Consider the following 12551-nt stretch of genomic DNA (forward strand, 5'->3'; position numbering starts at 1 on the left):
ATTTTCCTTTGATCTTAGACTATGTTATAGATAACATATATAGATAAAACAATCAAAAATAAAAGTTAGATTTAGTCCTATATTTTCTCTTTTGTACTTATTCAAATTTCAACTCACCTAAAATTGATAGTTTTCATCTCCCACCACATTTTTCAAAACAAATATATTATGACCAAGAGAAAAATTATACATTCTAAAAGAGGACTCTCTCCTCTATAATGTCGTATAATTCTAATTTTTTTGATATGATTTAAATTTTTTTCTTTCTTAAAATTGGCATATTTTTTAGTGTTAAAGTACGTGCTTGTAGAATTTTTTAATTACAATATATTATATCTAATTAAAACACTATAAAATTTATATGAGAATATTCTTGACTCTAATCTCGATAAAATGGTGTTTATATGTTATTAAAAATATATCATAAAAAATAGTAAGAGTTATTGAAATGCCACTTTTCTGGAATAATTGTATTTGTTTAGTAATTGGATACAAACTAGTATAAAACATACATTTAATAGACATTTCCAATTGGAAAAGTTTGATACCATATATAACTTAGCTAGAATGAATTTATCTAGATCATATGTTTGGAAAATTTTTATTTTTAGATAGAAATACTCAAATTCAGTCATTTTGATAGGTCAGCCTAAAAGGTGAACAACTTTGTACTTTTACCCAATCATTTCTATGGTCTGAAAGGGGTCATAGTATAACCTATGACCCCTTTCGATACATTTAATGACAACATATGTCTCAGTGGGTCCCAGGACCCCTAAGGACATATTAGAATCATTTATATAGGTCAAAAGGGGGTCATAGGATTAGCTATGATCCCTTTCAACACATTTCATTACAACCTATGTCTCTAGGGGTCCTAGGACCCCTAGGGACATATTATAATCATTTATATGGATCAAAAGGGGTCATAGGTTAAACTATGACCCCTTTTGACACATTTCGTTATAATATATGTCTCTAGGGTTTGCAAAACCCCTAGGGACATATTATAATCGTTTATATGGGTTGAAAGGAGTCATAGGATAACCTATGACCCCTTTCAACACATTTCATTATAACATATATCTTTAGGGGTCCTAGGACATCTAGGGACATATTACAATCATTTATATGGGTCAAAAGGGGCCATAAGATGACTTATGACCTCTTTCAACACATTTTATTATAACATATGTCTCTAGGGGTTCTAGGACTACTAGGGACATATTATAATTGTTTATATGGGTCAAAAGAAGTTATAGGATAACCTATGACCCCTTTCAACAAATTTCATTATAACATATGTCTCTAGGGGTCCTAGGACCCCTAAGGACATATTACAATCATTTATATGGGTCAAAAGGAGTCATAGGATAACCTATGACCCCTTTGGACACATTTCATTACAACATATGTCTCTAGGGGTCCTAGGACCCCTAGGGACATATTATAATCATTTACATGGTCGAAAGGGGTCATAGGATAACCTATGACCCCTTTCGACATATTTCAATATAACATATTATAATCATTTATATGGGTCGAAAGAAATCATAGGATAACCTATGACCCCTTTCGACATATTTCATGACAACATATTTATTTAGGTGTTCTATGACCCCTAGGGACATATTATAATTGTTTATATGGGTCCAAAGGGGTCACAGTTTCTTAGGGTTCCTGGGACACCTAGGGGCATACATTATGTGTTTGAATGGGTCAAATGGGATCATAAAGTTCCCTATGACCCCTTCTAACTTGTTAAATAAGAAAATACATTCCTAGGGGTCCTAGGAATATATATTATGTGTATGAATTAGTTGAAAGGGGTAATAGAGAGTCTTATGACCCCTAAGCATACTTAATGTCATCAAATGGGTCAAAAAGGTTCATAGGGTATTCTAAGGACATTTTGAGTCATTAGATCACATCATTTATCTGGTTAGGGGTCGTAGGAACCGTAAGCACACATATTGTGATTGAATGGGTTAACGAGTGTCAAAGGGTACCCTATGACCTCTTTTGATCCTTTTGAACCATTATATGTATTGTTAAGGGTCCTAAAGACTTTAAAAAGCATAAATTAAGTATCCTAAAAAGGGGCCATACTATTATAAATAATTTAGAAAAAAAAAATTAAAAAAAACTCATTCAAAAAAACAAATTAAAAAATGGGTATTTGATTTGAGAATAGGTATTCGATTTGGGAATGGATACCCAATTTGGGAACTATCAAGCACCTGATTAGGCTTTTTTTTCTCTAAATACCAACCCTCCATGGTCAACACCAAAAAATTCTTAAAAACGTGTTTTGGGCCTGTTCTTGTCAGTTTTTAACTTTGACAATATAGCTGATGACTTTTTTTTAGCTAAATTTGATGAAACTAAAAGGATTTCTTGAGAAAATTCTCTATTTTCCATTGATATAATGTTTGTCAAATTATGAGGCAAGTAAGTAATTATTAGTTATTTTTTAATGGAGTTAGCGACAAAGTGTTGATTGACATACTAATTGAAAAATAACGATAACTCTCAAACCATATAAGGTTTTTCAAATCCAAAAGATGCATCACATTCTATGCTTCGACTAGTTTAATAATAATAATAAAATTTATTTTTTTGAAATAGTTAAGTTAGTTAGACATGGGAGTTTTTTAATTCTAAAAACCAATATAGTAGAAAATTCATAATTAATTATTTATTTGGAATAAAAATTCCCAAAAATATGTGTCACATCTGGGCATATCATTTGATTTTCATTAAGGTGGTTAGATATACACCTACTTTTTATTTTTGCTCTGAAATTTTTGTAGTATTGCATTAAAATCCAAACTTTTGACCTTCTTCAGATAAGGCCTAGTACTTTAGAAACTAGATTAAATTTCCTACAAATTATTTTCTTACAAATTTGTGATATAAAGTTTAGAACCACTTTAAAATTATGTGTCAACTTGACATAACCCTTATTTGATAGTTTTTCACTACCACTTAAGGCCATAGTTTGGTTGACCATGATCCTGCACATATTGTTCACACTAAACTAAATTTAACCCTAACTATAAACCTCAATACAATGAAACTCTAAACCTACTCAGAAGTCTTGACATTTTTTAATGATAGAATGATATTAATTATGGGGTACCTGTGAGACAGATAGTGATAGAATGAGGAGAGGGTGAGAGACAAGAGGTGGAGATATAGGGTAAATAAGGAGAAGGATCTGGTGAGGGGAGAGAGGGGTGATAGAAAAAGAGACTAATTTAGGAAAGAGAGAGAGAGTGACGTGGGGTGGGGAGTGTCCAAAATATGAGATACTAGAAATAGTAAATAGAGTGAGGGCTAATATTTCAGGTTGACAAGTTTTTCTTTGTGTGTGTGTGGGTGTGGAGAGAGAGAGAGAGAGAGAGAGAGAGAGAGAGAGAGAGAGAGAGAGAGAGAGAGAGAGAGAGAGAGAGAGAGAGATATGGTGAGTGAGAGAAGAGGAAGAGGGTGAGATATGTAAGTTCAAGGGGTATATGTTAAGTAGGGTAAAGATATTATGAGAGAGAGAGAGAGAGAGAGAGAGAGAGAGAGAGAGAGAGAGAGAGTACATTAAAAGATAAACTAAACTCTAACCACAAAATAACCTTAAATACAATTTAATATTAAACATTTCACTAATTCATTACATAATAACCCTAGCCAAAAGTGAATCCTATTAGTGATTAAATGTTGACCGAAATTGAATCATAACCTTAAACCTAATAAACCTATAAATGATAATGAATCCTATATATAATACTAAATCAACTAAAAACCACATCCTTAACACTAAACTAATTTAACCCTAATTATAAACCTCAATAGACTCAAACTCTAAACCCACTCAGAAGCCTTGAAATTTTCTAGTATTAAACTAAACAACTACAACTCCAAACCTACATTAAGTTAGACTTATTTGTCAAATTAAAAAAAAATTCTTATACATATTAGAATTATACGAATGCATATTATAAAATTTATGTAGTAATATAATATTATATAATAAATATTAGAATTTTATTCTTTTAACATCCCCTTTGGATGCTACTAGCTATATATATAGAAAACTGAGATATAACGAGGCTTTCATTTACACATAAAAATATATTCATATTAAAAAATTAAAGTCTTATTATTTGTTGACTTTTTGTATATATATTATATAAATATATAATATGTATATAGCTAGTTAGTCTTTTCTCTTATCATATCATACTTTATATTACGTCTTCAAAATTTTCAAACTAAATAATTATTATGAAATTCTTTGAATATTAATTTAATATACAAGTTAACACTTCTATTATTTAAGATGTAAAGTCATGAAAGTTTCACTTTATTTATTCTTAAATTTTAATGTATTCAATCAAATAATTTTTACTTTTATTTTATATTATCTTTTAAATAAAATAAATTATTTAAATTAATTGATAATTAATTTTAGAACTTAAAAAATATATTTTAATTAATTCTAAACTATTATAGGCACTTGTTATATTTTAAAAATTTGTAGAATATTTAGATTTTAAGAAGTGGGTCTTCTAAACCTAAAACTATGGAGAACTACCCACAATCTTAAGCCTCTATAAGTGGCGAGGCTTAGGGTGGCCCTAATTCATAAAATTGTTGTTCCCAAAAGTAGCTTATACAATGATTAACAAGTGCCACACTAAGAATGCTAACTAATTTTAAAATTCATAATTTTTATTCATATAGTGACAAATACAGTATACATTTGAATTGATTTTAAAAATGATCTATTATAATAGTAAAAATAATAATAAAACTCATATATTCTAAACCATCTCTAACTCATCCCACTCATGAATATCCATCCATCACTTTAGTACTATTATTAAATCTAATAATGTTAAAGCATGAACTAATCCTTTGTGAAGATAAAATTCACACCTCAAACACAACAATTAGATTCTCTACTATTTGATGCAATTAATGAGACATTACACCCTACATACATAAATAAACATATGTCTAAGAGTTACACACGATCATCTTATTATGATAAAGTGGATGATAACTATCATAGATGATCAATTTTATGTTTTAACAAATAGACTATATTCCTTTTTATAATTTGAAATGTTCTTTAAAAAAATATTTAATCAACCTAATGAGGTTTGAAAATATTACTTAGAAATATGAATCATAACAAAATTTAAAAATGAGTATCAATATAATTCGTTATATATATATATATATATATATTGAAAAAAAAATGAACCAAAATATAATTTAAATTGAATTTTTTATATTAAAATATTATTTCTTTATTTAAAAGGAAATAGAAGAATTTTAATTAGGTATAATTTCCTATTGATATTTATGAAATAGAATTAAAACACACTAGCAATATAGAGGAAATAAGAATATTTTTATGAAATTTGTTGTTAAATAGATTTCTATTTTAGAAAAAATAAGAATATTTTTATGAAATTTGTTGTTAAATAGATTTCTATTTTATTGAAGTTATTTGATTCTTAATAAGATATATGATTTTTAAATTTACAACACAATAATTTATATATATTTTATTTTGTTCAATCTAAAGTTTTAAAAAATTCTTCAAGAAAAATAAATATATAAGAAATTGGTAACAATTTTTCTTCCTCTTTGCAGATCTTTGTATGCAAAGTAAAGTAAAACAACTGCTTGACAATTTTTAAAAATACTTCCACAACTACACATATTGTACGCGACGATGCGATGCAGGATAAACAAATGATTCGAGCGCATATTCGCACTTCCTAATATGCCTCCGTGAAGTGAGACAAGCTAGAATCTAGTCTCAGCATGCCGGCAACACGTGTTTTTTATTTTATATGTCCTCCTATGACATTGATTAGAAAAGACAAATGCATTAAATGGGAATTCCATATCTTTTAAAAGATAAGGTCCCTCCTCTGTTGATAACAAACATTTCCAACCACACAAGAATTCTTCCCTTTGTACCAGACCACACGGAGAAAGATAATAGCACTAATTATATTTGTGACGAATTCAGTCAGACAGTATTCCGAATCATACACGACACATAAATTGAAGTTAGATTGTCCAGATTGAATATAACACGTTTCCTTTGGGATGTGGATAGAAATAGGTAGCGAAAACGATAAGAGAGCGACTCGCACATTCACTATATGTACGCTTCCGAGTCACCACATGGCCTCTGCAAGCAAGACGAATACGCATCATCGCATTTAAATTGCATATGCAGGGTACTTGTAAAACATCGAGCTCATGGTAAACATCCCGACGCTATTGAGAGTAATAAGCAAAATTTATGGTATATCTTTGAATGATCATATCTTGATAGGCTCCTTGTCTTAATTCACTTGGGCAAAACGTATAGATGGGTTGATTCATAATATGAATCTTGACTTAGAACTATTGAAATTTTGTGGACTTCAATGAAGGTTTTGAATTTTAAGACTAAACTTATAATATAGTTATGAATTAATAGTTTAAGCTAAAATCCAAAGAATTTTCTATTGAAAATTAAAAGTAATTCAACCAATCTTTTGTCATAATGAAAATATAAATAAAATTTCAATTTTTGTTGAATTTAATCATCTTTAAATAAATTTCATAAGCAATAATATTTTATTGTTTTGAGACTCCTTGTTTGTAATTTTTGTAAGACTAATATTACTTTTTTTGATGGAGGTCATCCACAAAGACGTTTTAGGTACCCAATACGGGCTCACGCGTGCCTGAAACCTCTTCGGCTAAGAGCCAATGACTGAGGAGCATCCACATTGCCAAATTCGCTCGGGGCACGATCCCGACCTCATCCCTTTTTGATGTCTTTGGACCTTGCACTCAGCAATACTTGATCATTGGTGGGCTCTTTGTGAGCCATTCAACTTCACCAATAGACCAAGGGCCCATCGACAAGACTGATATTACTAAAAACATAACGAAACATAAAATGCATATTGTATCATAAAAAAAAATGAGAAGAAAAAGAAGAGTCATATAAGTTAAAGAAATGCAACTATTATGATCATATTATTGTACTTGTTGTAGGCTAGTACTATTACATTCACTTTGCAAGATTATTCAAATAGTTTAACATCAATCCACCAACCACAAGCACTTATTTTATAATTATTAAAATATATCTAAAGGTTTTTTATTCATATTTTAAGTTTTATATTTTATAGAAATTATATGATTGGTTGATTTGGTTTTGCATTATAGGAGCCCTTTTTTCGAAGGTTCTCCATATTGCAATATTTTTGGCTAAAATTTATGACATAGAATATTGAATTAATATGATTATTAATTTTTCACTACATTTAACCTTTACGAAATACTAACAGTATTTAAATTTAGTTGTTTACTTTTTTTAACACACCCTTTATTTGTCATCTTAAATTCTAAAACACCTTATACTGTAATTATATTGTAGTATATTCTAAATTCTAAACCTAATTATACTTAAAAATTCAAAAAATTCAAACAAAAATCAAATAAAAACTCTTATCAACCTAAATGGTTTTCACTTCCAAAGTTAAGTATGTTTTGAATTTAAAGTTTTTAACTATTCAAATGCTTTGTATGACTAAATATATTAAATTATCTAAATGATTGTAATAGGAGGACTATATTATTTATTAAATTTCTGAATCATATCATAATTCTTTTGAATTTTTCCAAAACTTAATATCAAAATCACAACCAAGATGAAGGTTAAGGAGGTTAAAAAATATTAAATTAAAAATCCCAAAGCAAGAGATATTATAATGATGTCAATTGATCAAATGCTTTAGTTTTCAAAGATGTATAATTCACACGTTGAAAAGAAAATCAAATGAGTGTACTCAAAAAGGTATATTCATTTAAAAAAAAGAGGTTCTCCATAATTTAAATTTGTGAATTCTAATATACTATAGTTTTATTTGAATGATAATATAAATTAAAAAATTTCTACACAATAGATAATTATTTATTAAATTATATAATTATATTTTATATATATATATATATATATATATATATATATATATATATATATATTAAAAAACTATTAAAAATTTTATTAACCACAAAAATAAGCAAGTGACATTATTTTTAAAATTTTTGTTTGAAATTTTTGATTAACAAAATAACAAATAATAAAATACAAAAGAAATTCTTTATATGACAAGTGCAATTAACATAATACAAAAGAAATTTTCACATATAAAAAAACATTACCATATAAATTATTTCTTATTAACTTTTAATTTATTTTTATTTAAATTAAAATTAGCATGGTATGTAAAATCATTGTATTTTCTATAATATTTTACTATAATATAATTTGACTATACCATTTTTTTTAATCTATGAATAAATCTTTCTATAACGATACATTATTCTAACAACAAGTACATGCCACTATGTGGCACTTGTTAAAATATCAACTTCTAAATCTTAAGTATTAATGTGTTTTAAATCGCACTCTTTCTTTTAAGCTAATTCAAAAATGAAACGATATTACAGATCAAGAAGATTGGGTCTAATATGTGATGTAATTACTATTATATTGTAAAAAAAGGTTGAGATTTTTTTCCTCCAATTTCTTCAATAAAATTTTGAAGTTAAAGAGCTTGTGAACCTTAAAAAATGATTGCCATATATTCTTCTTTCTTGGATAAGAGAATAACAATTTTATTAGTTTAGATTCTAAGTTATCAATTTAGAACCAAGGAAAAATAGTTACCAATGGTAGACTAACAATGATCTAAACTTCCTCCCTATTCTTGATTATAAAAGCTAACAAAATTGAAAATTTAGATCAGCAATATAAATACCAAAATTCAAAGTTCATTTTACATATTACTATTGACTTGGTGGTCAACACCTCCTTCAGCATTTGTGGTATGGCTTAACCGCCTCTCGTGGATCTGGGTAAGTCTGGTGTTTGCAACATTCATTGATAGTTCGAGCTTTTGGCATGAAGGAAAACATACCAACAATTGGTATCAGAACCTTAGGTCACGGGTTCAAATCTTGAGAGGTCTCCTTCATTCCATTGGTGTGGAACCCTCAATCGATGCTGAGGGGGAGATTGTTGACTTGGTGGTTAGCACCTCCTTCATGGTTCGTGATATGGCTTAACCACCACTCGTGGATCTGAGTAAGTTTGGTGTTTGTGATATTTGTTAATATTAGGTCTTATGTGGGTTAGAAAGCTAACACACCTAAATAAACTTTTTAAAGTTGCCCATCAACAATTTTAGCACCATTATACCTATTAACACAAATCCATGAGGTCTTGGAGCGGGGTATGGATTAAATCATCCATGTCAATTTTCTTCAACATATCATTTACATTGTTTTTTTTATAGATGAAAATTTTATTCTTACTTTGATAAGCCTTCATTCTAAAAAAATATTTCATGAGACCTAGATCTCTCACCTCAAATACAAATGGAAATTTTTAATTATGTTTCATTTTATAAATACAATACATATATAATAGATCACAAACATATAAAGTCATGATAAGAATATCAATACCTTCTTACTTAGAGTAAAATGTAGGTTCATATTACCTCTTTTGAGGCCATTCTTCTTAAAGTAGTCATCAATTATTACATACCATGATCATAGCTCTTTCTTGACGTCATAATTTTTTTCTTCAACTTGTAGACATCATATTATTTTCCTTCCACTTCATTGTGGTTAGATTACTTATACGTCTTCTTCTATCTACTAAAGAAGGAAATTTTCACATTTGTATGATGTATACTAGAATTATTTTGAATTGCTAATTAATTCATCATTCCAATAATCTCTTACTTAACTAATAGTGCAAATGCCTATTCATAATCAATGTCAATTTTTTTTATGTGAAACATTTTAACAACTAGTCTTTGTTTAGGTCTTTCAACACTCCCATTACTGTTTACATTTATCTTATAAAACCATTTGATGTCAATCTTCATCTTATCATGTGTAAGATTTGTAAGTTCCCTAGTATCATTCCCATGAATTATACTAAAATGTAAATTAGTTCTACGCAGCTGTTTTATTATTATTGCAAAGTTATAATTTGTTAAACTTACATCTATTATTTACATCCGTCTCCAAGATGCTTTAAAAACAGGAGAAACATATAGGGCAGTTTGTAGAAGTATAGTTGGGCACATTTGATGATAATGAAATGCATAGGATTCCAGCGAATTGTTGCGGAAGCAAACACCCTTTTAGGCGCCCTTGTAATAATAATTAGTTTTCTCTCGGTTTAAGATCAAAATATAGAAAACCGCACCATATTTTATACCGCACAGAGTCATTTTAACAACATTTTATAGAGCACCGGGTCATTTTAATATATAAAACTGCGATTTATTTAGAGGGAGCTGCCACCGTACTGATTAGGCTCCAAATACATAGTAGTAGGACTGACTCTGATAAAGCTGAAGCAAAATAAATAGATACATATTTACTAGTTACTCTGGTCATACGTATTTCACTGTGCCCATTTACTAAATTTCACCACCAGTTATCGAACGCAGGTTTGAATGATATTCCTGCGATACGAGTTCCTTGAAAAACGCACCGATTGCGGAACGAGCATGGGAACCCCACAGCTGCGGAATCACAAATGCATCGTTTCCTGCCGAAGACCCGCCTCCGTAGTTCGTCACCGATCTCATCGCAAGGAACGCTTTCCTCTCGCTCGCACAAACCTGCACATTATATTATTATTCCCATCTTAATTACTTTTACCCACTTGCCCAAATAAATAAATATGTTTCAAACACTGGTAGTGAGTCATACGTACCATTGCTATTGCCGCGCTCTCGGTGTCGATCGAAGCGATGTTCAACTTGTTATGGAGGAAGTCTCTGAATGCCTCGTTGTTCACGTAAAAGTTTGCACTGCCGCCCCTCTCGACTCTCCTTATCTCCGGCTGCTCTTCCAGACATATCAGCGATCTATGCACGCACCTCTCCAACTCCGTATCCTGCATTTATTATAAGGATCTCATGAGGACCCCAATCAATTTAGCAACACAAGCACCACTTGAAACAACTATGCATACAATACCTGGATCCTCTTCGCGGTAGCATACAACTTGTCATCCACATTGAACCAGAATTTGGAGTTGCCGTCTTCGGGCTTCGAGTAGAGAGTCTCTCGCTGGAAATATACGCTCTGCAGCCGATTGTTCACACTCTCTTCTCCGACGTTGTACTCTGCAAACGTCAGGTTTGCAATCTTGCGAGTGTAACTTCCCTCGTCCCCTCCAAATCTCTGAAATCACTCGAAATGAATATTTACCAACAAACCATATAGTTTATTAATCAGAGCAAGCGAAGGTAATGGAGCGTAATATGTAAGTACCTCCCAATACCAGAGGCCAACGTGTGCGAACTGTTGGGGAATGGCCACGTCACCAATCCTTAGACCTTTGGGGTTCGCGCTGGCAGCTCTTCCATAGTGGATTACCCCCTTCACTCGGAAGTGAGTCAGCAGCAACTGTGTCGTCTGCGCCGCATTCACCTGTGATCACCATAATCATACAATCAGTATGACCAAACTGCTCTCAATACTGATTTTGACTAGATCAAAACACACATTGTAATAATAATGAGTTTTATATATACCGATCCGCTTCCGCTCATAGCGAGAATAGTCCTGCACCCCTGAACTTCTCCCACGTAGAACCTTCGAGCTGTATCATCAGAATAAAGACAGGCGCCAGTTAGTATAACACCTCCGCTAATGTTAAGTGTGAAAAAGAGAAAAAGAAGATTGGGTGAGTAATGGTGAGAAGAAGTAGAACCAGAGATATCGAGAGAAGGCATGTCCTGGTCAGGGCGGAACCCTCGCTGATTCACAACTGCTTTGAGTTCTGCTTGACCGGCCACAACGAGAGCGTAATAGCCGCCCTTGGAATTCACAAGATTGATCTTTTCAGCCAGCTCCTCTGGAATCTCGGCATGGGAGAGAAACGGAAATGCAATCAGCAAAACGAGAAAAAATGCAGAGCTGTGGAAAGCCATTGGAAACTAACTCACAAGTGCTTCTTCTGTGGTTTGAATCAGCCTCCTCTTCGCTGCAATTTATAGCGCATGGCACCGATTAGTTCCCACTCTTAAAACTGTGTTAGGACCTTAATTAATTAAAAGTGACAACTTCACTTACGCACGTGAGAAAAAGGAAATAAGTCTTCTATGGTTTAAAATGTTTCTTATCCAGACGGGAGGAGCCTTATCTAATACGGACGATGAATTCATTTGTCTTTTGCAAATGAATGTCATCTCGGGACTCTGTTCTGTCACTTCGCTCTGAGTACTGGGCATCCTTTTTCTAGTCTTAGCATTGCAGAACTTGTACCTTTTAAAAAAAAGGTCAGATGTTTATTGTGGGAATCCGAGTTCTGGAGACCACCTTTCAGAATAAAGAATTGTAATGGAATGGAACTCTCTATGTAGTTTCTGGATTTGATTGGGTAAGTTTTTCTTTGCAACAATGATTCAGATAACACACATCATGAAAATCATGAAATT

At 31.1% G+C, this 12551-nt stretch overlaps 1 protein-coding gene across 1 annotated transcript; it reads right to left on the reverse strand.

Moving 5' to 3' along the window:
- Positions 1-10358: 10358 nt before the first annotated feature.
- Positions 10359-12079, reverse strand: LOC149528634 (bark storage protein A-like). The gene is made up of 6 exons (XM_089810190.1): positions 11825-12079; positions 11646-11713; positions 11383-11541; positions 11086-11292; positions 10820-11002; positions 10359-10724 (listed from the first exon to the last, which is right to left on the reverse strand). The coding sequence occupies exons 1-6, from the start codon at positions 12042-12044 to the stop codon at positions 10521-10523; spliced, it is 1041 nt and encodes a 346-aa protein (XP_089666316.1). The 5' UTR covers positions 12045-12079; the 3' UTR covers positions 10359-10520.
- Between the last annotated feature and the right edge of the window lie 472 nt (positions 12080-12551).

Source organism: Cupressus sempervirens, chromosome 11 (genome assembly GCF_028749045.1).
Source record: "Cupressus sempervirens isolate cs-2001-9-10 chromosome 11, ASM2874904v1, whole genome shotgun sequence".
NCBI classification, from domain to species: domain Eukaryota; kingdom Viridiplantae; phylum Streptophyta; class Pinopsida; order Cupressales; family Cupressaceae; genus Cupressus; species Cupressus sempervirens.

Coding starts and splice junctions, on each gene's coding strand:
- LOC149528634 (XM_089810190.1), bottom strand. CDS start 12,044: ATGGCTTTCCACAGCTCTGCATTTTTTCTCGTTTTGCTGATTGCATTT. Junction 11,003..11,085: donor CTACCGCGAAGAGGATCCAG/GTATTGTATGCA, acceptor TAATAAATGCAG/GATACGGAGTTGGAGAGGTG. Junction 10,725..10,819: donor AGAGCGCGGCAATAGCAATG/GTACGTATGACT, acceptor TATAATGTGCAG/GTTTGTGCGAGCGAGAGGAA.